This window comes from Squalius cephalus (assembly GCF_949319135.1).
Source record: "Squalius cephalus genome assembly, chromosome: 15".
Taxonomy (NCBI): domain Eukaryota; kingdom Metazoa; phylum Chordata; class Actinopteri; order Cypriniformes; family Leuciscidae; genus Squalius; species Squalius cephalus.
This window is the reverse complement of record NC_137136.1, coordinates 8,800,256-8,828,155: the sequence shown is the minus strand read 5'-3', so window position 1 is coordinate 8,828,155 and position 27,900 is coordinate 8,800,256. Positions and strand designations below refer to the sequence as shown.

General features: G+C 37.1%; 2 protein-coding genes across 2 annotated transcripts; one reads left to right on the top strand and one right to left on the bottom strand.

Annotated features, from left to right (window-relative positions):
• Positions 1 to 1,964: 1,964 nt before the first annotated feature.
• Positions 1,965 to 18,798, bottom strand: plekhf2 (pleckstrin homology domain containing, family F (with FYVE domain) member 2). The gene is made up of 2 exons (XM_079893883.1): positions 18,603 to 18,798; positions 1,965 to 3,718 (listed from the first exon to the last, which is right to left on the bottom strand). The coding sequence occupies exon 2, from the start codon at positions 3,705 to 3,707 to the stop codon at positions 2,973 to 2,975; it is 735 nt and encodes a 244-aa protein (XP_079750009.1). The 5' UTR covers positions 3,708 to 3,718; positions 18,603 to 18,798; the 3' UTR covers positions 1,965 to 2,972.
• A 1,623-nt stretch (positions 18,799 to 20,421) lies between these two features.
• LOC307171929 (RYamide receptor) lies at positions 20,422 to 23,261 on the top strand. Its single transcript, XM_079893871.1, has 2 exons — positions 20,422 to 20,677; positions 21,165 to 23,261. The coding sequence occupies exon 2, from the start codon at positions 21,283 to 21,285 to the stop codon at positions 22,327 to 22,329; it is 1,047 nt and encodes a 348-aa protein (XP_079749997.1). The 5' UTR covers positions 20,422 to 20,677; positions 21,165 to 21,282; the 3' UTR covers positions 22,330 to 23,261.
• The last annotated feature ends 4,639 nt before the right edge of the window (positions 23,262 to 27,900 follow it).

The window sequence follows — 27,900 nt, the reverse complement described above, 5'->3', positions numbered from 1 at the left end:
CGAGTCGGTTCGTTGACAAGAACGCAGCAGTAGCTAGGAGTTCAGTTTGGTTGTGGTCCCAGGAAGTATAACTTCTGGTGACATGCAAGCCTTGTTCAGACTGTCAGCCCAAATCTAATTTTTGTGCATATCCGATTGGAATCCGATCATATTTATCAAGTGTAAATAGCAACAACAACAACAAAAAGAATCACATGAAATCTTGATTTTGAATCCGTTAAACCTACATGCATATGTAGTGATTTGAGATCTGATTCAAATTACATTTCTGGAAATCTGTTTAAGTCTGACCGCTCTGATCGGATTTTGTGTAGCTTCACTTCACGTCAGATGATGTTTATAGAAAACGTGCTGAACATCTTTGTAGAAGCAAAGTTGAGTTGTTGCGAAGTGCGAGTTGAGCAGAAAATTACAATGTGCACTTGGTCTACACACCTCTTTGAGTTTTGAGACCGGTGGCGACGACAGCACGGAATAAAGCCGCGCATTCACTACGTTTCTGCCACTGCTTCATAAAACATAATTCAGCGCCAAGGCAGCATGTTTTTTTTTTTGGCATAGTCTCATACACACCAACTCAACGTGATTGTAGAAACCTATGCAGATATTCAGTCAAATGAAAGAGAGCCACGGGACCCGAATCGGATCTGAACCGTTATAATGACAGGCTAACAGTGTGAACGTAGTCTAATTCGTTCTAGAACCGTTACTTGGATTTGGCCAGTATTACATAAGACAATGCACAAGAGTTTAAGCAATGCATATATTTCCACAAAATTAGTATCTAATAATGATGATATGACGGATTACATTCAGTTTTCAGCCCTTTCAGAGTTTTAAATGAGAATTAAAAATTGCAAAAAAGTACAAGAAAACAGTAAATCCCAAAAATCCATTTAAGAACAGAGAATTATCATTTACATGTTCAAGAAATTGCAAAATAAAATAAACTGAAAGTAAATGCCAATCCTGTTTATACTCTACTCTGATGTTTTGCTCAAATTATTAAGATCTTGTATTTGCAGGCCATACATGTTAAGATGTGTAATCCCGCCCACATCCTACACAGGCCCCATCCCTCTCTTGTGGTTTACAGAGAGAGTAAAGTGCTGGTAGCTGATCCAGAGGTGTTCAGGAAATGCACACATGAACCACACGGAAACGCTATATGAAGAAGAAAAACAGCTGCAAACCCAAGTAAGAGTAAATATATATCAAAAAACCTGTACAAAGTTTACAACATGGAAAATCAAAATAATCATCTCAGGATATTACAACTGAAGCAGAATATTACAACATATAAGTAGAATTAAAACAAAGAAACCATCTCAGGTTAAAACAATTAATTAAATCCAACATTACGCCATATATAGCTATCCTGGATTCTACTGTTATATTCCAAAAGCAAGATTAGATTATCCTAAATCAATCACTGTAAACCTATTTCTAAATCTCAAATAAGACACACAAATGTGTAAAAGCAACAAAAAAAAAAAACGTTTCACTCAAGTGTATCTCGTTGCATATAAACTAGGCGGTCTGAGCGGACTCTAGCCAGAGTTAGGTTCCCTTTTCAATGTCAGTTTTGTTATTCTGACACAGGTGATCAAGTATTCAGCACTGAGACAGTCAAGAAGTTCAGCTAATTCTTGTAAAAAATTACTGTAAACCTGGTAGATCGTTAATGAAATATACTACTGCATTTCTTTAAGAGTCCAACACCACTATGCCACTGTATAAAACACCACTTTGGAAAGATGTTAGTGCAGTTTTTATTGTGTTAAACAGCCATTAAAACAAAAACAAAAGGTGGCTGTGTAGCTGTCACTTCCTCATAATGCTTTCGATTCCCGTTCAAAATCTGTAGGACTGACCGTAATGGCCTGACATGTGACCTTGCTAACATAAAGACCCCAATTAGAGAGGGCTTGGATAGCGCATCCTTCGCCTTAGTGAAGTGCGATCCCTGCGAGCTGCATGTTAGTATGTATATTTCTATAGAGTTGAAGTCAGGGCTGGAGAGAGACACCAGCGTAGTTCAGGACATGTGGAGTACAGATGCAAGATACTGGAATCATGGGTCTAAAAGCTATTAGGACTGAGATAATATAATGATTTGGACTGTTCTCAACTGGAACTGACGGTCTTGTAACTAGTCATATGGTCATTGAATGGTACCCTGTGTGCCTCTAAACAGGATATGTCATGTGGTGTGGTATCAAAAGAAGGCAGGTGTCTGAAAGTAAAAAAAAATTTTTTTTACCCAAGTCAAACTGTAGTCTAAATATTTTCTCGCTTCCAGGATCTACTTCCTGAGGATAAATAAGGCACTGAGGCAGTGACAAGCTTGTCAGATGATGAATTATGCAATAGACACCACAGCATTATATACACATTTACAAGCTTAGTAGCATCTATGATTTGTCATTTGCAATTACTAGAAACTGACTAAAATGAGAAACAGAAGACCTTCACCCAAACACATATTTTCATGGTTTGTTAGTGGTTAGTTGTTCAAAGCATTAAATGCAGCTCCTTGTTTAAAACCTAGTTATAATGCACTACATAGTTTCACCTGAGGGAATGTATGCCTAGTAACAGCCCGCAATCACATTACCCAACATTCTCTGTTCCAGGGGATAGCAGCATAGTAGCAGAGAGAATAAAGTAGCAAAAAGGTAGAAACGAGCTCAAATAAAGTTGATGAAAGAGCACCATATCCAAGAAATACATCTATATGAAAAATGGTCTATAGAGTGAAATAAATGTGAAAGTAGAGCGAGCAGGCAAGTAGTGTTCATGAATACGCAGGAACATTTCCCATCAAACCTTTTGTTCATTTGCGCAGGGCCTTTAATTGTTTTGGGTAAGTGTTATTGCCACAGGAACCTTTGCGAACCCTGAATGAAAATTAGCGAAACTAAAATATCAAGATATGATCTGTAAATTGTCAGTATTCCTAAAAGTGACCCTTAGTCACTGCTGTCGTCTTCATCGTCGTCGTCCGACATGTTGCTGGAAAACTCCGAACCATGCCGGCTGTCCGAGTGGGAGGGAAGGGTGGCGCCCGTGGAGAGCTGCTTGTAACAGAACTCGCACACACGCACTGGTTTGGATGACTGACTGGGCAGCAGGAACTTCTTCTCTGAACAGGGGCCGCACACGACGAAGCCGCACTTCCGGCAGTGGTGGCGGCGATTGACGGGGGTGAACTTCATCTTCTGGCATCGCATGCACACGGTCGCTTCCGAGTCGGGCACCCAGACTGCTGCGTGCTCGCCGGTGGGAGATTTCCCGCTTTTTTCCAGCAGGTCCGAAACACACTTGCTGATGTGGCTCATCCACTCGGACTTCTCTGTTGCTGTTGCAGCATAGACGGCGAAGGATTTGGTGGGCGTTTTAATGAGCCAGCCATTCCGCAGTTCGCCCTCATCCTCCACAGTGTCTATGGTGACGCTCTCCAGAGGGATGATGTGCTGCTTATTGTATTTCTTCTTCAGGATGACGATGTTGCCGTACACCAGGATGTCATTGAAGAGGAAGAACTGCCGGGCTTTGGGCTTTTTGCGGCACAGCTTTGTGAGAACACCCTCCCCTATGAGCACTCGACCTGGGATGGCCAGCGGTTGACCTGCAGTGCCAAAGCATGCTTCCACAAACCCGATGCGCTTAGAGTTGGCCTCACTGTTCGCCAAGCGGTCCACCATCTTTCAGACGCCTGGGAAAGAGAAATAGAAAAATAAAGGGTTATAGGAGCAGGAACAGAAAGTATCAGCCAGTCACATCGCTTTACAGTAGTGAATATCCCATTTCTATGGACAAAATGGATATGGAAAATATTGGAGGACACAGAGTGAGCCGCTGCGAGAAAGGTATATGATCCAAGCTGTTGCTTTATTTTTATAAGCGCTTCAAACAAAAGCATGTTATTAAATGTTGTCTAACGCTTCGAGCATTACAAGTTCGGGAAGATGTTTGACGCGTGTTGCTTTTTCAAATGCACATTATAAGTGACTCAAAGTCGCAGTGCTTTTAGAGATAGAGCAGCATTTACTACTGATCACAGAGCCGCTCTTCAGTGCATACATTTAAAAAAAAATAAAAAATCATTAGAAGTCCTTGAAACTTTCAAGTTTTTCTGAGAATTATCAGGCTATAAATTAATTGTACAAAAAAACTCAGGTCTAAACTTTTAAATTGTCAAACATCTATATTTATTTGAGGCAAAATTATTTAGTTTAAATGGAGAGAATTCTTTTAAATATTTAGGGGTTTATATACCCAAAGATATCAACACCGTTAGCCTAATTGTTTGAATCTCTTGTTTTCTTGACCGCGAGTAACATGTTTATACCCAAAAAGTAAATCAGACAACACCATTTTGTCAAGTGGTTAACATGGCATAATCATAAAAAGAGCTTTGTTTGAAGTAACAGTAATAAAGCATTTTCTCCATCATACAATACATTTTAAAATTAATTGTATGCCATTTAACAACACAAGTCATCCAGCTTTTATTAACATGATATTCTAATATCGATCTAGCTTACTGCAATGCGCAACAAGTGTCTCATACCAGCCACTGAGCGAACTCAGAGTAACGTTATAACATAACTTTCAACACACTTAAACGTATTTTAATACAGGCCCAGCGTCAAGGGGGGGCTTGGGGGGGCTTTGCCCCCCCTAAGATGATCGCAAGCCCCCCTTGCGGTGATCTGAATGATGATTTTGTGACTGAGCGTTCGTGCAGGGTTCGCCTAAACACTTTATGAATAAGATAACAATAAACGAGAACTGTCTGAACTGTTCTCGACTTTAGGCTATTAAACGTCTCACACACATGTGAGAGGAAAACCCGAAGACCGTGACACCCCGTATGCAATGCATGACCTTAATTGCCTATCTACGGCAAGCCCCGAGGGGAAAATGCATTGCGCACACACACATAGAACGAGCACCAGCACATCCAGAATTAATGCATCATAACACAATCAAACATAAGGTCTGTTACAATTATTATTATAAGGCTACTTTTATTATCAAATCAATATTACAATTAATTAGCCCCGCAATAATTTCATAGCGCATCACTGCATAACCGACGCGCAGCGACGAAGATGTTATATTAGTCCTCATTTAAAAAATGTGTTTAACATGAAATAATTCTAATTTTTTTCACCATGGGCCACAAGAGAAATATCATGAAAATAAATTAAGGTTAGGCCTATATACCGTTATCAGAACATGTTGAGTAGATTCAGCTTTCATCGGTCAGTTTTTACTTTCACTTTCTATAGTGAATAATTGAATGGGATTTGATAGTACTTCTTCACCGACATAACTCTCGCGCGAAGTGCTCGCCTTCATGGTTTAAAACGCAAATATTTCCAATATTGCGACGTGACTTTTTCTTTTTCAACAATTGCGCAGAATGATGGACAACAATCACATTTCGCGCACATCTTATCCCGTTATAACACCCCCGCCTTCACGCAAGCCCCCCTAAGAATTGTAAAAGCCCCCCCCAAGTAGTTTGTGCTGGGGCCGGGACTGTTTTAATATGATTGTTTTGACCAATTAAAACAGTTCTGTGTAGTGTAGTGTAACTAGTGCTGGGAGTAATGACCAAAAATTTATATCACAGTATTTTTTTTAATTATACCAGTTTCACGGTATAGGACGGTATATTTAACCACATTTTCTACTGATTAAGAGAGGAAATACTGCAGTAGATTGACTGAGAATGCCCTGTTTTACTGTCATGAGTGAAATATTGTAGAAAAATTACAATTACCACACTAGTATTAATACAGGTTTGCCAGCAGTAGGCGCTTTAGGAGCAGCATAAATAGAGGTTTCCCCGAGATGGGTCTGACTGCAGAACCGCAGAACCATACGTCATAGCAGTGTGAGGAGGACAGCGCCAGCCTAACAGTCTGATGCCAGAACCGCATACCATACATATCCACCTTACATATACCATACCTAAACCTACCCATCTCCACCCCCTGATCCCTAAACCCACCCCTAAACCTACCCATCTCCACCCCCTAGATGCTTTTACCCCGCCCACTTCCGGCATCAGACTGTTAGGCTGGCGCTGTCATCCTCACACTGCTATGACATATGGTTCTGCAGTTGGTTAATAGTGGTTTCCCCAGTAACGTCTGAACACAATGCAGAGCAGCGCTCATAAACGCTGCTTTATCAGGCCGCCCTGCGTTCCGATCATTGTTTAAGCGACATACACAGTATTGCGGTATATTAAAAATTCATATCATAACATAAATAAACACCAGTGTTATTCGATATGAGCCGGTATACTGCCCAGCACTAAGTGTAACCCCACAATTTTAATTCTTCAAATAAACTGACCTATGAGTAAATCAGCAATTGTGGTTATTTTGCGGTGAATTTAAGTGATTAAACGTAACTGTAACAAAAATCATGTTCAAGTAAGGAGGCGGCGGATATTAAACAACTTTAATCATAAAATAAACAACAAAATGAAAGGAGCAGCAGCTGCAGCATACAAGCAAAATAACTACCGTTGTGGATGCGCTCTTCCCGTAACAACACTGAAACACGGGCAACTAAAACAAAAATAATTTTTTAACAGTGTTCTCCTTATAATGTTGTATGTGGCAGATTGGCGGTGCACATCTTGCACTTAACTGTATTTTCATGATCAAAGTGATTCCAGGCATCACTGCGCACTTTCAAATCCATAGCTTTACTTCATTTTGCCAGTCTGGACCTGCATGCTGCTATAACCAATCAGAAAAAAATGTAATATATTTTTTGAAGTCACAGCGATCATCATTTTCATGATCGATCGTCGCTGTCACGTCCGAGTACTCGTGCACATCCCCAGTTGTAGCCCTAGTCTCTTACATCATCACAAGAAAGGCAAGTCTGTTCAAAGGAGATGTGCGTTCCTGTAGAACAATACATCATTGTGGACATTTTTCTGTTGTTGTTGTTGGAATAGCCTTCAATCTGCAAATTTTTTGATGGAGAGAATGGGTCAATGTGTATAAATGACAAGCTTTTACAATAAAATGGTAAATATAAAATTAATTTCAACAGATTATCAAAATAGTTGTTATTTGCAGCTCTAATAGTAATCCTCCAATAAATCGAAACCAACTCAAACTGCATCTTTTTGATCACTACATTACAGAGTATCCTTTAACAGCGCAAGAGAGAAACAGAGCTAGATGAGCATGAGCTATTCAAGGTAGGACAACAGGATCTGATCATTCTCACATTACATCCTGTCTGTCCGCCTCTTCAGTCGCATCTGTGCTGGTCTAAGAAATGAACTGCACCGGTTTTAAAAAAACAACAACATGATGTGACAGCAAATGACATACACCACATAAAGCTACCGATTCATTTAATTAACAGGTGCTAAAATCAAGTCAGTGTGTAATACTAGTGTCACCCTTGTTTATTCACTCGCCTTTGGACGTAAACAAATTACATAATCCAAAGCTTCTTCAGATGGCAGAGCAGATCATGACAAATCACACACTGGTGTAGTGTCATGCAAAAGCTATCAATCACATCATTTCCTTTTTGTGAATTTAAAAACAATTATGAAACTGGGTATCACCATCACGCTTTCTGGGTTTCCAATATACAGGGTGTTTGAAAATGGAGAATCTGAGGTCTGTATGGGGGTAATTGTATAGCTTGGTGAGCTCATAAGTCACACGAGATTTTCATAAGATCAGTTAAACGCTGGGGGATTAAGAGACCAGAAAATAGTACTGGGCGTATTTCCATTATGCCATGGATAAGGTAAACCCCAGTTCTGGTTCTGTTATGACTATCATATTGTAATCTGATGATAGGGCACACAAACTGAGCCTCAACCAAGAGAGGAACACCATGACATTTATACATCCTACACGTTGACCTCAATGTTGAAAACCCAAGCTTGCCCATGTACAACTTCATAGTTCATGCACAAACCACATATTAATCTAATGCAATCTTATCCCTGAGCAGGAAACATCACCACACAACTAACCTTCCCCAACTAGAGTTTCTACAAATGATAGAGCAAGTAATTTTTTTAAGATTATTTACATCGGCTGATAACTGGCTTGGCTAATGAACAGCAACTTGACTTGCCTTGTTTTGGTGAATTTTAAGAAATTATTATTATGAGAATTGTTTAAAAGGATAATCCATTCAAAAATGAAAGTTGCACGCCATTATTTACTCAACCCCATGTTCAAAACCTGTATTACTTCTTTCTTCTGCTGTACACAAACGATGACAAGCATGATTTTTAGATTTTTGTGCCCATACAATGAATGTTAAGGAGGTCAAAAACAACTTTGGACGTCAGTGACTTTAAACGCAAGGACAAAAATGACCAAAAATATTCTACAAAATAGAAGAAAGAAAGTAATACAGATTTGGGACAACATGAAGTGAGTAAATTATGACAGTGTGAACTACCCCTTTAATGTCAGCAAATGGCAATTACACAATATCTCACCAAGTGCCAAAAGGACGTGGCACTAGAACAGAATGCATTGATCTCAAGACACTTTTAAAGGTTAGCCTATTTTTAACACAAGTTTCTTAAAAATGGTGGATTGCTCAAATAACTGCACAAGACATGATGCAACAGCCAAAGACGTCCATCTGAATGTGTATGGCCGCAGTGACAGTGCTTTAAAGGGGATTAAGTTAAAAGATGCAACTTTTCCAAGAAGGTTTTACTGCAACTCGCAAATCGATTAGTCAGTTGTAGAACAACTAATCAAGCTTTAACCATTTGTGCTGTTTACTTCCACATCCACAGGACACACAATGGTTGGTGTCTGGGAAACAAACAGTTGGCTTATGGGTTAGCGATAAAAAAACAGAAAGGAAAAGACAAAAATGTGTCACATCTTTAACATGGACACTCAGCATGAATTTTGAAGTAACGTGATGGGCAGTAGAGAAGCTCTGTGTGCCTGAAACTCAGTGAAAGGACACCGCTGCCTCCTACACAACAGCACTTTCCTGACTCACTTCCTCCTTTCTAATGAAAATGAAAACTACTGTTAAGTTACTCCACACATGCTGTGGGCAATACTGCATGTTTAGAATAGCAAAACATATTGCAGTTACAACCATTTTCATTTCCACAGCAAAAACCAGTGATACTTTGAGCATTATAAGCACTGTGCTTTACATTATCAACACACTAACCAATCAAAAGTCAGTAAATATTGTATTACAGTGCCCATAGACAAATACATAAACATTCTAGACAGAATTAGAAACCACATACCATAATGACAAATTTTTAAAAAATTACCTGCATCAAAGAAAAATTACACTAAACACTAAAATGCCTTTTCTCTTTCACTTTTGAAAATCTAGTTTCAATGTTTTTAAAAGTATAGTAATTTACCTCATGTTGTTCCAAACATGACTTTCTTTCTTCTACAGAGGAACAAAGATATTTTTGGTCTATACACTACACACAACTTTGAACTCCACTGACTTTCATGGTATGAACAAAATTTATCTTTTGTGTTCCACAAAGAAAAATGCAAAAAATGTGTCATGTGCTGCAAACACCCACTCTTTTCAGAGGCTTCCCTAAACCAGTGTCTGGTTTAAAACCAAGAAGCACAAAGCGTCTTATTAGCTGCCTTGTAAAAGGTTTGCTCTCGTGTTGCTGAGTGACATAAAGGTCAATGATGAACACTTAGCAACTCTTAGCAATGGCACATTAAGCAGCTAAAGCTTCTTTCTTTCAGGCATTTGTGAGCGACACCCTCTTGGCAGCAAATGAGAATATCAAGCAGATAAACTCTTCATCTACATATTCAAAGAAATAATAACAAATCAGGAATGAGAATTGCTGTGTAAAGCCTAATTTTACCTGGAATCAGCCTCAGAAAAACTGCAACAGAAATGCATACTAAACATAAAAATGGCACGAACAACATACCAGATGTTTAAGACACTATACGCTCCAAGTATGATTTTTTTTAATAAAAATAAATAAATCTAATACTCTAAATACTCATTTTATATGTCTGTGTGAATGTCTCTTTGTGACTGAAGCCTTGTCAAAGAAAATTTTCTGTAACCCTTGTGTAACAGACGATAAAGTATTATCTTATCGTAACAACAAAAAAAAAAAAAACACACCTGGGTTGTTTTACATGTCAGACAGATGGTCTCCTGTTTGAGTGGGCTGTTCTTGGCCAGAACAAGCTGTGTTATGTTATTTATTAGGGCTGCACAATATATCGAAATTATCGAAATATCGCAAATGTATATATCGCAATGGCTTGCAATAACTGGGGTCATGAACAAAAGACAAAGAGAAAATCACTCACTGCTCTTGGCTAAATAGCTTTTGTAGCTTTAAGAATCAGTATATATTTAATTCATACAGAAAAAACTAAGCAGTATTTTATTTTTACATTTGATTATTCAGTTTCTGTTGTTAAATAAACCTAATGTAGGCCTACCTGAAACCCAAACCCCGTGGTTTACACTGATGTTAAAATAACACTTCTTATGCTACTACGGTAACACACTGCTGTTCACTTTCAGAAGTTGTAGGGATGTTTTCTTGTCTCAAATGAATGTGAAATGCGTATGTAGGTTATATAATTTTTAATATATTTGAAAGATAATTTAAGTTTATTTTACACACTTTAAGCATTATCGTATCACATATCGAATATCACATTATTTAATGAGTTATTGCATATCGCAATTTTCTTCAATATCGGGCAGTCCTATTATTTATTTACTATTATTAACACTAAATTTGAATGCATTGCTACAAAATTGGGGGGGGGGGGGGGGACACACACGATTACAAAGACCAATTAATACAAACATGCTTGAAAGTGCATATTAAGGCCTCGATATTCGCTTTAAGTACATCAGAGAATTTAATCACTGTAGCCTCTCAAAGCACAAAAGAGAAACAGCCGTATTTACAGTCTGCTTCACTAGATTGCTCAAATGCTTATTTCCATTGCTGAAGCATATGAGTCTGGCGATTAAGTCCCTGACCGTATTTGCTTAGATGTCCTGCTGGCACTGACTAAGTGAATCTGATCTGGAAGAGAAGCCTGGAAGGCTTACTCTGGACATGCAGGCCGTGTAGAGAGATCTCATCCTAATTCTGCCAGCCTTCATGACAAAGGCTGATGGATGGATGCCTGTCTCCATAATTAGACTCTCTCTGCTATGACTCACTATAGCATTAGCCACAGCATCTATTTCACTCAGTTCGCAAACCCTGCAAAAAGCTCATTTATCATTCAACAGGCAGGAAACAAATAGAATGTTTATCAAGCGATGTCCAATCAAATATTTGCAATATATACAATTATAAATTAGGCTATGTTATTATGATCAATTGAATGTGTCTTTGCTGATTTTGATTTGTTTTAGTCATGTTAGTTAATCACTGTTACACAAATATAGTGTTTGTCATGTGTTTTCCCTCCATTTCACACAGTCGCCTTGTAGTACATCAGCTGCTATGTGGAAAAGCACATCTTGGCACTTTCGGACATTTGTACGGGAGATCAGAGACAGCTGCAGGTGGGAGAGGAGCAGCAGGTGCGGACCAGACCTTTCTTTCTCTGCAGAACGCTAATTTTGCAGGTCTAACAGCCAGCACCTGGCCCTCCAGAAGCCAAGCAACTTGATAGTCCATCTGCCAGAGGAAAGCCGGAGCTGTCAATCACACCAGTCAACAGGAAAAACAAAGCACAAATGGTCTCTAATAGGCATTAACTGCTTTCTTGACGCAGATTTATGTGATTGTGAGTGCTGTGAGACAGTATAGTGTCAAATCACAATGGTGTGCTGTTGATGAAATGACACATATTAGCTCAAAATATCCTAAGACTAAAGGAGTTTGGTATGACCTGGGTCACAAGCCTCCTCAAAATGTATCAGGAAGGTGACATAGGGTGGGAATGCGATGGAAGAGGCGGTAAAAGAAGATTAAATTCAAACAGCTTGGACAGCTGAAAGCTCAGACTACACCAATTAATTAATGACTGCTGGTTTCCATGTTTATCCAAGCACGTCTGGAGCATACTAACTACAATTAAATGACTCAGAAAAAAAAAAAAAACACTAATAGCCTTGCATAATAAATATAGATGCACTGATATTTATAAGACAATTGCTGATTAAAACCATCAGTATATTATTGGCCATACTAATGTTACATGATGAAAGTGTTTTTTGTACAAACACATTACAAAGTGAAAATGCTGGATGATGCAACATGCCAATGAAATTTTTTTTATGTTTGATATACATGCAGCGTGGGATTTTCATCCAGTGATATTTCACTTTAAGTGGGGCTACCAAGCACAACGAAATAGAAACCAAGTGATCGGAAATGTCGAATGCTTTATTGCATCACACCTGGTTAGGACACGGTTGTGACTGGTATAGACAGACGCTTTTACAGATAAATAATAAAATGCCACAATAGTACAGCCTAAAAACTATACAAACTACACAAACAAAAACTGCATATCAAGCGCTTCATAAAGCTGAAATTTATGACAGGGCTGCTATTTGGAAACTATATGCCTCCAAGACCAATAAAAAAAGCACAAAACCTAAAATCTTGAGAAAAAGTAGTAAAATGTTCAAATAAGTCTTACTTACAAAACAACACTATTTCCAAAATAAAGATGGGCTTACATTTAAAAAGTCAAAGAATCCCTCCAACTCACAATGTCTGCCGCCAGCTGTTTGGATAAATTTGTTATCATATGGACCAGTGTAATTCAAATGTAGGGTGGACATAATTGGGCCATTTTACAGTTTCTACAGATAAAAGTGAGCAGCGCGTCAAAACAACGGAGTGGTTCACACCACAAACACTCAGGGTCGTTTATGGTAATGATCTTCATTCAAGCCCTTTCCACTCCGTGTGCATTGCTTCTCTCTCTCACTCGCTAAAAACGTAAAGAGCCACATTTAGATCTGCAGATTACGTGGTTATTTTAACAACAGTAGCAGAAACACGATGAGCAGCAAAATAGATATAGTCTAGCAGGAGAAATAGGTTCCCAAGTACCCGTTTGGCATTTTTTTGTAACTTGTTTTTTTGGGACTCTAATGGTGTCTGGTTAAGAATTTTTGATGTTGCTGAGGTCAACTAATGTCTCATGGGGTTCGTTTGGCGGCCATCTTGAAGTGAAGTCAGCACTAGGGGCGAAAAATGCAGATTTTCAGACAAAAGACAAATTAACCCATTTTTTCATTTAATTCTGACACCAGGGATCAAATGAAAAGGTCATTGACATGGTACAACCACTCTTTATTAGTGAAAAACAGGCAAATAACACATTTTAGGCTCGTAACGATGTAACTTTTGCAATTATGTTTTTGCAGTAGTTTCCTGCATTAGTCCTGCTTGTCACAGACCCATGAATGAGGCGTCAAATCGTGCGGATTATTGAGGAGAGGAATGATATATATTTTGTAAGTGATTGGGTGTACAATGTTTGACTTAGAGACCCAAAAAAACAGGTTACAAAAAATGACTAACTTATTTCTCCTGCTAGACTAATACTTTTGCTAAAACACTGCAGAGAACGAGAATGCAGCTAATACAATTATTTTTATCTGTTATACAGATGACTCAGACCATTTAACTAAACCAGGTTTGAGACAAGTTAACGTGTGGCGTCTTTATAATTTTTTTTTAGCATTTCGTAATAAACAATGTTAGAATTTGGAAACATTTTTAGAGATGGCAAGGGAAGATAAAAATACTTTTAAATTAATACTAGTTAACTTTGTTTTATCCTCATGATTTAGATTTTAAGATTATGTACATTGTTTGTTTTTAGTAGTTTATTTCTTTGAGCAAAATATAAAAATGGTCCATATTTTTATTAAGAGGTAAACTCTGCACCCCCAGTATGTTTTCTCAGTCCCAAGGCCTTCTATGTGCCATACACAAAGGTGACTAAATGTAAAACAAGTAAATACATAAAAAATAGCCTGTTAAAACATCTGATCTAACCTTTTATATTCTTATATAGTTGGGAAAAGTATTAACTTTTTTGGGCTTAAAGATTCTACTCTTTGATTAAAACTGGAACAAGCTCCCTGTTAGCCATCCGAACAGCACCGTCTCTTTGTTTTTGAATCTATGCTTGGATGGATCCTATTTCCTTGAACAGATGTTGTTAGTCTAAAATATGCTATGTAGTTGTATTTTATCCCTTTGTAAATTTTTAAATGTTTAATTTATTTTATGTACAGCACTTTGGTCAACCCATGGTTGTTTTTAAATGTGCTTTATAAAGAAAGAAAGAAAGAAAGAAAAGAAAGAAATGCAGGAGTGGAATGAAGATAAAAACTGCATTTGCAATTCAAAATGTGATTTAAAAACTTGTTTGCAGGGCTGCACAATTTAGCCCAACATTTTGGATTATTAGGATTTTTAGGATTATTATTATTATTACTACATAAAAATATAAGAAATATCACTACTGTAATATTTTACTGTAAAATAAAAAAGCGTTTTAAAGAAAGAAATATTTTAATTGTATTTTACAGCACAACTATAAAATTGCAATACTATACTAACATTTACAGTACAACTGTTTTAATATCCCTCAAACATTAAACCATCAAAAAAAATTTTTTTCACGGAAAACTGCTGGGAGCTCTTAAAAGTTTCTCTTTTGTTGGCTTTAATCAAATAAATGCATAAAACTAACAATTTAATTAAACTTTTAAAATGTAATCAATTGAAAATGTAACAGTTAATTTAATTTTTTGGCAAACAAAGTGATGCACTACAGAGATTTACTGTCTAAGTTAAGTTGTGGATGGAAAATTGTGTGATATTCCTTAAAAAATAATGTTTTCATAAATTGAATTATTATTATTACTTTGAACCAAACTTTTATTTTGGCGGGTTGGCACTGAAAACACCACAAGCATCACGTGTGCTTGAGCATGTGTGAAACTGTGCCACTCATTCACACAGAGATGTGCAGAACATGCATACTTTATATTTAAATAGCAGTCTTTTGCAGTTTATTATACACAGACACTAGTCTATATCATGATTTAATTCATTGTACATCCCTAATTTTGATGTATTCTTCCTAATTTTGCCAAATTCTGTGACATTTCGCAATATACATTAAATTTCTTTTATGACTGGATTTTACAATTCTGTCTGCAAAATCATAAGTCTCTACGTGTGCTCTTAAATGTGCGTTATAAGCGACCCAAACCAGGTTTCAACCAGAAGTCGGCGCTGCAGACAAAAAATTATGTAATGGCTTTTGTGCCTGTCCTTCTGGATTCATCTCAGAGCACTATAACTCATCAAACCTGTTGAAAGCACCTGGAATCAGCAGTTTTGTGCAGTAAATGCCTGACCCTAAAGCAGCCAATAAACCATTCTGGGCAAATTAAAGAGTTAAATGATGCCAACATAGTGCCTTTCAGTAAGTTAAGATATTAAGGAAGTACAGCAGAACTATTCAGAAGCTGCTACACCACAGAATATTTTTATCTGTTAAAACCTTAACTACTTCAGATCTTTTGGTATCTCCATCAGCTCAAGAAACAAACAAGATCTTCAAAGTGAACTATTTCTGAGCTACGCAAACCTTTGAGCCCACAAAATTAGATTAAGCCTGTTCAAATACACAGACATTCAACATTCACACACAAAGTCTAACCATACATCCTGTCACATCAACATACCTAAATAACACACAAGTAAAACATGAGATAATATCATAACATTGGGGACTCTGGCTTATAACAGATAAAGAAAGCAGCAATTAGTAAAAATTGGCATTTAAAAGCACTTTGCACTCTGCAGTATAGGTTAAAAACTCAATGCATGGTTCTCTTGCTTTATTACTGCTAACTAGGGTTGTCACCGTACCAAAATTTCAGTAGTCGGTACCAATACCAGTAAAATTTTGCGGTTCTCTGTAGTCTGTACCAATTTCGGTACCAGAGCAAAAACTGTTGAATCAACAGATATGATTGTGATTGGCTACAATGCTCAAAGCTCGTAACAATGTTAAACCATCATCCAGCATCATAAAATCGCTCAGCACAGTCTAGGTACATGAAGTCAGTGACTTTACACTAAATTCAAGTTCACATGTCCGTTAGCTGGAAAATATCTCTGCAAATGAAACCTGTTGTTTCAGACTTAAGGAATATAAAGCATGTGTTGCTTAGTGTAATAATTCCAACAACTTGCTTGGTAAATAATAGCCATTACCTCTCACCAAACAACACATTCAGGCTACAGGAGGGTAAAGATCTCAGAACTTCTCAGACATCCTTTTGCGGTTTATACAAGGTTTATTGGAGTGTTTGGGAATCTTGCCCAACATGCACTGTCTGCACTTGAATAAGCTGTCTTCAGGAATTAGGTCAATCACTATTTCCAGGGACTTGGTTACGTTGAAGACCTAAGCCAATTTCCTACTTATCACCACTGGATCTGTTCTGTGAATGGATTAAGCAACAGACACTTTTGTTTTGATGGCATGCTGAGGGTTGGAACTTGGGACTGGGAATCTTTAGGCACCTTGTGATTCAATTCAATTCCAAATGCTTTAATGGCTGATATATAGGCCTAGATGTTGATACCAACAATAAGGTGGGGACAAAAGCAAATTATTAATCATCACTTACTGAAGCTCAGGTATAAAACAATATGACATTCCAAAAACAGGTTATTGTGCAACCAAACGTTCCTATGACCAAATAATAATGAAGATTAACATTGGTCTTTTTTTTAACTATAAAAAAATGGACTGTGCTCCTGGCGATTCACAAACAGAAAAGAAAATATGTATTCTTTAAATCATCTGAGACATATTACAATATAAATACAATAAATGCATTCTCTTCATGCACTTTTCCCAATGTTGCACACCGCATGAAACTTGACTGTATCTGTAATGTTGTCTCACCTATGCTTTTAAATCAAACCAAATTGTTTTTGATGGATCAGTTCATAATTGTTAAAAATGTTGTGCAGAGTAGAGCCTTGAATTTAGGCTCCAAGTGCTGTTTTGACAACCATTTAACCTCTATGGAAATCTACCTTAAACTGTGTGTGCACAGCTGTCCAGACAGGAGGGGATCAAACAGGTCATTGACACACATTTGAGCATGCAAACATTTTAACCTTGTATGAATTCCTGCTAACTAGTTTCAATAATATTAGGCAAGACATCTTAATAGGACAATATTTTCTTTAGCATAACAAAACAAAATCCACATAAGTAGCTTTTGCTTCATTACACTAAACAACTTTTCAATTTGACCTTTCTGTCGGTCTTGCTGACACTGCCATACGCCTGTACCCATTATTATTACAGACATGACTAAGTTAGCAGCACCATTTCAACAACCTCTACTTTGACAACTAAGACAGACTTGCATAAGCACAAGCTGTTCCTTGGAAGTACAAAATTGTAAGATTCATTTAGAGCATTATGAATGGTTGACTCACCCTCTTCTTCAGAATACATAGCTTTTACATTTACGATATTAGCTGAAGAAAAAACATATATGTGCAGGCTACCTTTAATTCACTGTTTAATTCACACTTATCCATACTAAGAACCATCCAACTCCAGTGGCTTTTAAAAAAAAACAGTAAAAAAAAAAAAAAAAAAAAAAACAGGTGTGAATCAAACAGCCATATGAATGCAGAAGCGAAACTTTCACTACAGAATATATTACATTACTAAGGAGGACTCGTTTGAAAAAACTAAAATGAATGCTCAGTGTGTGGTCATTGGAAAATCATGTACAAGTATTCTTATTGTGAAGCAAAAAAAAGAAGCAAAATCAGTCCAGGACTGCTTCCTTAATTCATGGTTTTACAGCAACTAATTAAAAGTTTCATACTGCTAAAATTCACTACATGACTGCAGTTTAAGCCAGGAACGGAGTTGGGTGGTTTTCACTAACATTAGTTTCGATGACTCACCGACCACTAGCTGTCACACAGGCGAGGTTAATAGTAAAACTTCTGATGTCTCGGCATCGTCAGATCAAACCCCTAAAGGTTTAAACCAGAATGAATGAAGATACTTTGTCATATACTTCTATTTTTTTTTAAAATTATCCTTACTGTAACGTTAACTTAATTGTTTGGACACACTGACAGCTCAACCAGAGAGACTAGCAACTCTCACAAAGTTTAGCATTGACTGGCTAGATATTGAGCAATAAATTAGAGAAACATATTCAAACAGCCACTTATAGTGTTGTTGTCAATTTAGTTTTACATTTCGTCGTTGACAAAGTTTTCCCACACGTTAGCATGCTACAAGCTAACAAGGCGCATGGATTGTCCCATTCCACACGATTAGTTCCTTGACCTCGTCCAAAATCTTTCAAACTTACCTTACTGAAACACATTTCACCAACACTACTGCAGCCGAAATAATAAAAAGTAACCATGGTAAACAAGTAGTAGTTCAACAACTGCAACTTGCTCTGACAGGCGCGAATGGAAACTAGACTAATCGCGAGCGCTTCGTAAGTTTAGGCACGCACGCACTTACCTCAAAGCAACTGATCAACGGCTGTAGACGCAAAGCCACAATCTCAGGTTAGTTTTCCTGCGACCAAAATATTTAAATTCCAGTTTCAAAAAGCGTTAGTTGGAAGTTCTTCTGCCACCTTCCCGGGCAGCCAAAGTCGGAAACTGTCGTTTCAATATGGCTGAGGGCAGGAGCAGGGAATGTAAACGTCACTAGCGTGACTCCGGGTCGGGGTGGTGTGGGAGAAGGGGCAGGGACTAATCTGGATAAACACTGAGCCTTGTATTTAACGTCGTCGAGTGTTCCTGTAGTTCCTTTCACTTTTCTTACTCGCTGTAAACATTAACTTAGCCTATGTTTCTTAGGAATAAACCGCAGATGTATTGTCTCATGTGGGTTAGTGTGTGTGGTAATCAATAACCAAGTTGAGTAGTAAAAGTAGTCCCAACTGATAAAAGTTGTAAAGGAATAATCTTTAGTTTTACAACTGGGCTATTGGGTTATGATGACAATGACTATTTTTTATTTAGGTTTGCTGCAAACACACATCAGGTAAGTTGACATGAATGATATGCACAACAAAAAAGTTTTCTTATTTCCATCATTAAGTGGGTAATGCCATATTTTGCAGTGTTTTGCAACCATTCTATTGTCTTCAGGCCGTTTTATTTCTAAAGGATATTCTATAAATATCAACCAGACCCACCTTTATTCATTTACATAATGTAAATATGTAAACATGAACTTTTTTCTCATTACATTTTTTTTTTCTTTCAAAAAGACTGAAAAGCATAAATGTATATTATATTGTGGTGCATAAGTACTTCAGTCTAGTAAACAAAAAGTGGCAGCAAGCATTTCTCTGTTTTCATTGTACCAAAGAATCCCAAGAATGTTTTCCTGTGTTGTGTGAGGGAAGTGGCCGCTGGTGATTCAGCACATCTATATTAAGGCCATTCACTGTATTTCTTATTTCAGCATTGTCATCTATACATACCTCACTGAAACTGTAACTGATTTGCTGACTATAACGCTGACAGCAGTTTGGACGTCATGGAACAGCCTGACTGTTGAGGACATTGCACAACTCTGTTTGTTTTAAAGATTATAACTTTTCATTTTTATTGTTATCAATTAGGTTTCAGGTTATTTCTGTTGTGATCTGAAGAAATGACAGTAGCATATGTTTAACTTTAAATTATAAATTAATATAATTATCTTATTAATATCATTAATTATATTATATTAATTCATATTGATGATATAATAAATAATATGTATATATTAAAACATTAACATATTTTATACATTCATATTAATTAAACATGTTTAATGCAGTAGGCTATTTTCTATTGCTTCACTGTTTGGTCAGAAATGAATCTGTTGAATGTATATTTAACCATAAGAATTAATATATATATAAACTATAATTAAGAGATCAGATGGCATATTTAGTTCTTAAGATAATTTTAGGGTTCTCATCATTTGATCCACCTTTAATATTGAAATGCAATTTGCATTGAAACTCTCTGCTGCCCCCAGGTGCCTGCCTGTTTGCAGGTGTACACCCCTGTCTTAGGATGCAGACAATTCCATAATAAAACGTTTGTTTTGGTTTTGGTCACTTTGTTCATTGCATTTAGTTGCAATTAAATTATGGCTTGCACACCCCGTCATTGACAGTTTATTTTTGGCTATGGCATGGTGCTATAATAACTGAGTCATTGGTTGATTACTCATGGTGATTGATCATTTTATAGCTTCCCTAATGCTTATGCCGCATAGTAGGCTAATTGTGGGAAAAGTAAACAATAGCCATTGGGGAATCCAGTGACTGCAGCAGTGCGCGTCAGACTGGCATTATTGCACGCGCTCTGTTCGTGCACACGCGGAATGTAAAGAGCAGTCAGAGAAAGGGGATTGCAGAGGACATTTGCCCTTTTATCAAAAGCTAAGTTCTCGCTTATAAGTTGCTTATAGCCTAAATTGTGAAAAGATTTAAAAAAAAAAAAATATTGACAGAATATTCCGGACTCCTACAGAATATTTTCTCAAAAGTGCTGAAAGACGACGAGAAGTTGGATTTTCGTTTTAAGGTATGTTCACAACAGCTGTACCTCATTACAATGCCATGCACTACTCGCATATCTAGCCTATATTAATTGCTCTCGCAAATGGTCTTTACTCTTTTACTATAATCGTGTTTAGCCTATAGTGTTTTTTCCCAATGTACATTTTGTGGGCGTCTTTGGCTCATTTCGACAAATGGGTAGCTTTTCCATTTTAAAAAGCTGGTTTTAACGTAATTTAAACATTTTATCAGGCAAATATTTCAATTATTTGGGCTAGTTACAATAGGGTTGATGCATCTGATCCATAACTTCTTCAACCAGACGTTAAATGTACACTAAGATCCAAAAATAACAGAGAACACTATTTGACTTTCATTCACAATGTCCATTACTACTACACCAAGAGGACCTTATAAATGCACCATTTTTGTGGAATAAATATCCTCTTCTTGAAAAGTGTGGCCATTTATTCATAACGTTATATTCATTATTATATCATTGCTCTTGGCAGGAGTGAATTTCTCAGTTTGGACACAGCACCATGCGTAGGTTGCCGTGCCTTGCCTCCGAGCCAAGAGGAGAAATACCATCGTGCTACTGACAGGAATTTTACGCGCAGCTGAACAAGGATGCCAGAGCTCGCAAACTGCAGTGTGTGTACCAATAAGATACTCATGGTGGTCTTCATGATATCACTGATACTTGCCATACTCTTCGGAAACATCTTGACATTAGCAGTGATCGTTGGAACTAAACACTTCCACACTCCACAGGGTTACTTAAAAGCCTCACTGGCCGTGGCAGACCTGGCTGTGGGAATTTTTGTGGTACCCGTTTCGGTTTACGTTGAGATATCCCTCATGATCTACAACTCAATGCCGGAGTGGACAGCGCGCAATTCCCAAACCACACCTTTCCACCCGTGCAGTTTCATCGGACCTGTGTTTGCGGGATGCACTTTAGTCTCCATTACAACCATTTTCCTCCTTACCATTGAAAGGAGCATTGCCGTTTTGAAGCCACTGCACAAGGAATCTGTCATAACTAAAAAAAGAACAAGCATACTAATAGTTTTTTCCTGGATGGGCAGTTTTTTCCTGGCAATATCTCCAATGGTTTTCAGCAATGCAATCGCGCTGGAATATAATCCTTGCAGCCGCATGTGCAATTACGCGCTGGGCAGCGCAGAATTCCCATCCCAGGCTTGGAAGATTCTCTTACTCTTCCCTGCTTTTGACTTTACGCTGCTCGGAGGTACTGTTGTCATCAATATCATATCGCTCACCACAATCCGCCAGCATTCAAAAAGAAGGAAACATCTCGCTGAGACAGAGAATCAAAGCGCAACCAAACCAACCTTCTCCGACATCAAGGCTGCCAAGACTATAGGCACTCTGACGTTGGCTTTCACTGCTTCTTTCACTCCCATCGCTGTGTTTGTAGTTGGAAATGTGTTGGGAAACGAATGGTGCACTTTTTCCTTTTTTTCCTTTTGGATTTTGACCACGAACAGTTGCTGGAATGTTATTATATATGGTGTGAGAGACCAAAAGTTTAGAAGTCGTGCGTATCAGCTGCTCATATCCGCTCATTTGAACACTGCGCCCAAAAAAACTGTGAGTGAAAACACTGTAAATGGGGGGAAACTCAATGAGGAAATAGTCAAACAAACCTAATTACTTATCTTACTGATCATTGCCCAATTTACATGGAGCTACTGTATTTATAACCGGCCCCTTAAGCTAGTATCTGGGCATTACACAGAGCAAGCTGGTTATTAGCTGGCGTAGCTATAATGTTCCATATACTAGCTTATAAAAATAGCTGATAACTGGTTTGTTGCTGGTCCAAGATCCACTTTAGATCAGCTAGGCCACCTAACCTGCCAGCTTTTTCAATCTCCATGGATCAACTTGAGGTTAAGTGTCTTTCTTAAAGACACCTTGTGGATATGGATCATTCCTTGTAATCAAAATGTTTTTATTATCAGCCTCTCCAACCATTATTAATGCCTTCATAACCACCTGTTGAGTGGCATCTGCTGCTATCCTCGTGTCACCTGTTTTGTTGAGTGTGAGATCTATTCTAAACGTTGCATGACTTTTCATTGTCACAAGATTTCACCATGCATTTGAATTTAATCATGAAAGTCCCAAATATCTGCATTGAGGTCTTTATACATACTTGTAACATGGATGCTTCTGTAGGATATTGATTTGCTTTTTTTTTTTTTTTTTATTGATACTGATAAGATATTCACTCAAGATATTGTGTGGCTTCAATAAAATGTGCATATAAAATACACTCAACAAGAACTGATACGGATCAATGTAAACATAGGGGGCTAAAGTACAAATTATTATAGGGTTAATTGTTAAAGGCTTATGTAATAAAAAAAAAAATATATATATATATAGTGCTAGAAGGGTGTGCCATACAAGACAAATGCATTTCTCATCAGTATATTCATATAGTTTGTTTCTCTTAACACAAATGGGCCAACACATACTGTATACCAAACTATGGATGATGTTCAAAGATTGATTTATTATTTATTCAGACTATTATTCTTTTGCACAGTTTTGTATACAATAAAGCATTCTTCATCAAAGGTCTGTTTTAACTAATTCAATCCCAATCATGATTTTGGTGATTTTTAAAGTATTTCTTTGACCATGACAATGCACTTTAAATGTTTCTTAAATTTGCAAAACATCTAATCCTCTAATAGACTATAATTAACTTTACTATATTATACATATTTTATCAAAATGACAGCAATATACTGAACAGCTCAATCTCAGTGCTTCACCTTAAAGGCTCAAATGGACAACTTACCCGTCAAAATCTTTCATCTCTCTTCATTCAAATACACTCACACAGATGTGATGCATCTGAAGATCCTGTAGACAAATGTTAATCTTAAGTCGGAATTTACTAAGCTGTCTTTAATCTTGTTTTGGAGATTACTGTCTGGTGAAGCTCCAATCATTCGTCCCCTCATAGATGTGACAAGCCTGGAGGGTCCAGTTTTGTACCCAGGGTTGACCAATTCCCATAAGACCTTGGGAGGAGTGCAGATGGCCTGGCTTTAGTTTTTTTTTTTTTTTTTTTCAATGTCATTTCAGTGGACCAATAGCAAGATTGTTATTTATCACAGCAAAATATGGCAGCTGCCTTACTCATAGGGCCTTGTAACAGTGGGGAAGGCTCTGGAGAGCAAGCCAGTCACATGTATGTGCAGAAAACCAGTACATATGTGTGTATGTTCACCTCACTCTGAGGTCATATATAAAACACACTCATGATGCTATACTCTTCATGCAATAGGTTCAAAGGAGTTCTTGACTCAATGCCAAAACGGTTCAATAGAGAGAAATTACTAAAAACGAATGCATAATATTTTCATGTTTAACGGATTATTTCAATTTATTTTAGTGATAACGTATATTTATGAGCTGTTTAATTGATAAAATGTTTAATTGAATAACTAATTAAAACAAAAATAAATTAATTATAACTAAATCTGTAAAATGATCATGGGAACACCTATAATTATGAAGCTGATAGAACCCTTTAAGATTTTAAATAGAATCTTTAATTCTTAGAGTGTATGCTAAATGTAATTGAAATTATTGCTGGTATTGTAGTATAAAGTTCATCTCATTTATCACTTAATTTATTCTAACAGACTTGGTGGAAGTTGAACATTACATTTTAAGAAGTGTTTGCAAAGTGGTTTTCATTAATCCTGAGTTCCTGTTTGTCCATTTACACCCTGCAAAACAAGTCTATTTAAACTGACGTTTATGAGGTCATAATGAAGGATGCGTGTCTGGCATCCATAAAACATATGACCTGGAATTGCCTCTGTAAAACTAGCACATCAGGAGGAAGGTCGCATTACTCTAATTTGCCTTTGCTGGTGGCTGTTTGCTGCCATGGAACATGTGAAAGTCACATACATGCATGATGTATTGTTTTAATTTGTGACACAGTTACATACATTAAAATATAAAACCTCACAAAACTCTTTGGGAAAAAAAGTCATGCATATTTGCGTTCTTTAAAGTCCAGCAGCATTTTAGTGGCTCTTTCCCCCACTCAGATTTCATAACTGCTCTATTTGGACAATCGGAATGCAGTTTTTACAGATCTGTCCCTGCTTGAAGAAAATTACCCTAAATATACCACTTTGGTGGAATCCATGCGAAAGTGAGAAATGACAGAACAGTTGATCAGAGGCACAATACCCCTCATTACACATGGCAGAGATGCAAGGGATGAAATGCATTCAATGACTTGTGCCAATGATCCAACAGGATAATAGTGGCTGTCTGAAAGTTAAAAGACCAAAAGTGATGATATTCAACTATGATTCATGCTGGTAATAATTGGCTCAGAGAGTTAATAATCTACTTTCACGAGTGAATTCCAATTTGGGCTTTTGTGTGCTGCATAATTATTCAAACCTTTATAAAATAATGAAGAATTTGACCCAAGAATGGATTCTTTTTAGAAAGTTTCCTACACACTTTAAAAGAATAATAATAATACATTTTATTTGTAACGGACTTTATATTTAAGCAAAATCACAAAGTGCTACAATTTAGAAACAACCAAAATAAAAAAAATCATCCAAAAAAACCCCGTATTTAAAAGCATCCATTGCGTGACCTCAGATTGGTCACGGAGAGCTTCCACAGACTGGGAGTGGCTGCACAGAATAATAATGAAATAGTTCACCCAAAATTGAATATTCTGTCATTATTTACATTTTCCTCACATACAGCTACCATATGATTTCAGAAGACTTATAATCCACAAGTCATTTGAACAATTCACTTTTTATGGTGCCTTTTTTGTCATTTTGTAATTTCCCATTCCCTTTCATTATGTGGAAAAGAGTGGCCAGAATATTAAAACATTCTCCTTTAGTGTTGAAGAAAGATGATGAAAGAATTTCAACTTCTTTCATTTATTGGCAAACTATTCTTTTAAAAGCTTTTAAAGGGACTGCCCAAAGTGAATATTCTGTTATTGTTTACTCACCCTCAAGTCATTCCAAATCTGTATGACTTTTATTCATCGGTTGAACACAAAATAAGATATTTTTAAGAATAAGTTATATTTTTAAGTTGATTTGTGTCAACTGCTATGGTTTATTTAATGAAAGTCAGTTGGGTGAACCCCGTGATTAAAAAAAATGGACAGATGAAAATCAAGACTGCAAAAATATGTGGGAAAATACCATAGCTTTTTTCACTGCTGTAAGATGATAAAGGTCTCGAAGGGTCATTGCATCACTTTTTTAGATATTCTTTGTAGAAAGATAAAAGTATTGCTAAGAGGCTTTATTACTACACAAATCCTTTTGTCTACGATTCTAGTATTTAGATTGCCAATAAGAACTTAGATGCTAATTATAATTGGTTCTTTTCATGCAGTTTTTCAGCACATAGAGCCATAAATGTTCACACAATCAAAATCGCTTCTAACTCGGCTGAAGCTCAATAATAAAGTAAATCAGAGGACAAAGAAATGGGTTTCTGCTCATATGGCATTTCCTCTTAAGCAATTTTTAGGGATATAGGGATAAACTGAATTTTACCTTGTTATTTTGGTGTCAATGATCACACACACTTAATTTGAACAGAGATCATACTGGCATTGAGCAGCAAACCAGCTATGGATGGGTATTTAATGATTTTGACATGCTTTGTAATGACAGGTGTTTCATTTGTAGTCAATTATCTCCTAAGTTGATGAATAGTTGTTGTCACTTTATAAATAATAGGCATACCATTTAGCAATTCACCTCAATCTCAAGATCTAAATGTGAATAAGAGGGCCGTGATGGGCTAGCGGAAGCTGTCACTTCCATTTTAGAGGTGCAGTGCAGCAATTAGAAACTGTTTTCAAAATGCATCAGCATCTCCACTGGCCAGAATTGTTTTTTTATCTACATCATCTAACTTTCTTAAAAGAAAATCTCCAAATTCTTCCTGATAGAGAATTAGATAGAAGAGAATGTCATGGACATTAGACTAATAGGGCACACGAAATCAAGAAAATGTCATGTTGCGCGAAGGAGGGAAATGTGATGGTAGCCTAAACGTTCAAGACGGTTAAACATGCTATGGATGAGATTTCTAAATTGGCAGGAAAAACAGAACTCCAGTCTTAAAAGAACATGTCAGGAATCAGGATCAGAACGTCTCAACTCACTTTTATTAATAAAAAGATTCAGTCTGACCCTGACTATCTCAGTGAAGGAGGAAGTTATTTGCAAGTTTCCTTTCATTTCTGCACCTCTATTCGAAGAGGCAGAACTTAATCACTGATCCCCAGCTGACTAGATCAGATGTAAGGACAGAAATGAGCTTTAAATGTGCTTATTATCTACGAGCAGAAGTAGACTAATGAGCTCCAGACAGTGTTTTACAGTGTGTGGAGATTCATTGTTTTGAATGCAATGCATGTGATTTAAACCAAATCAATTTAAAATCTATTGATAGGAGCTCAGTAATAACTTGCACTGCATGCTATTAGAATGCATATTATGTACTTTCAAATTCTGTTTATAATCAAAAAGCTTTTCTAGTTTCCTTGTTCTAATGAGATAATTTCAGTGGATTTGTCACATGGCAATGCAATTCTGAAATTAAACTCAATTTAAAAAACATACCTATTGGGAAAAGCTGGTCTTAGCTGGTCTCCGAACCTTCCCAAGCTGGTTTAGCTAGTCCGCAAGCTACTTTTCTTTATTTACAGAATGAGCATATATATTTGGCTACGAGTGTCACACACATTGCCGAACACAATGCTTTCACATATTTTCTTTCCTTCAGAGTGAGTTAAGCAAAGCAAAGCAAAGAGGACCTCACTCCCAGCAAAATACTCTCTGCAGTTCAAGAGCAGGCACAAACAGCCAGGAGTTGTTTTCTTGTCGATCAGATGATAGTTTTTGTGGCAGAGGGAGGACTGTATTTTTCATGACTAAATAAACTCATGATTGCGCCACAAAAAATACATCACCTTGCAGCATGAAAACAGAATTGGTTGACCTTGGGACCTCAGGAGGGGGCATATGACACATTCCTCAGCTATAAATATTTAAAATTGGTGCAATTTTTTGCAAATGCCTAAATAATTGAATTCATTATGAAACCCGTTCCATGAGTCAAGTTGTGAACAGTTTGACATAGTTTGTATTATCTCTCAAAATGTGTTTTGCTGTTGTTTGT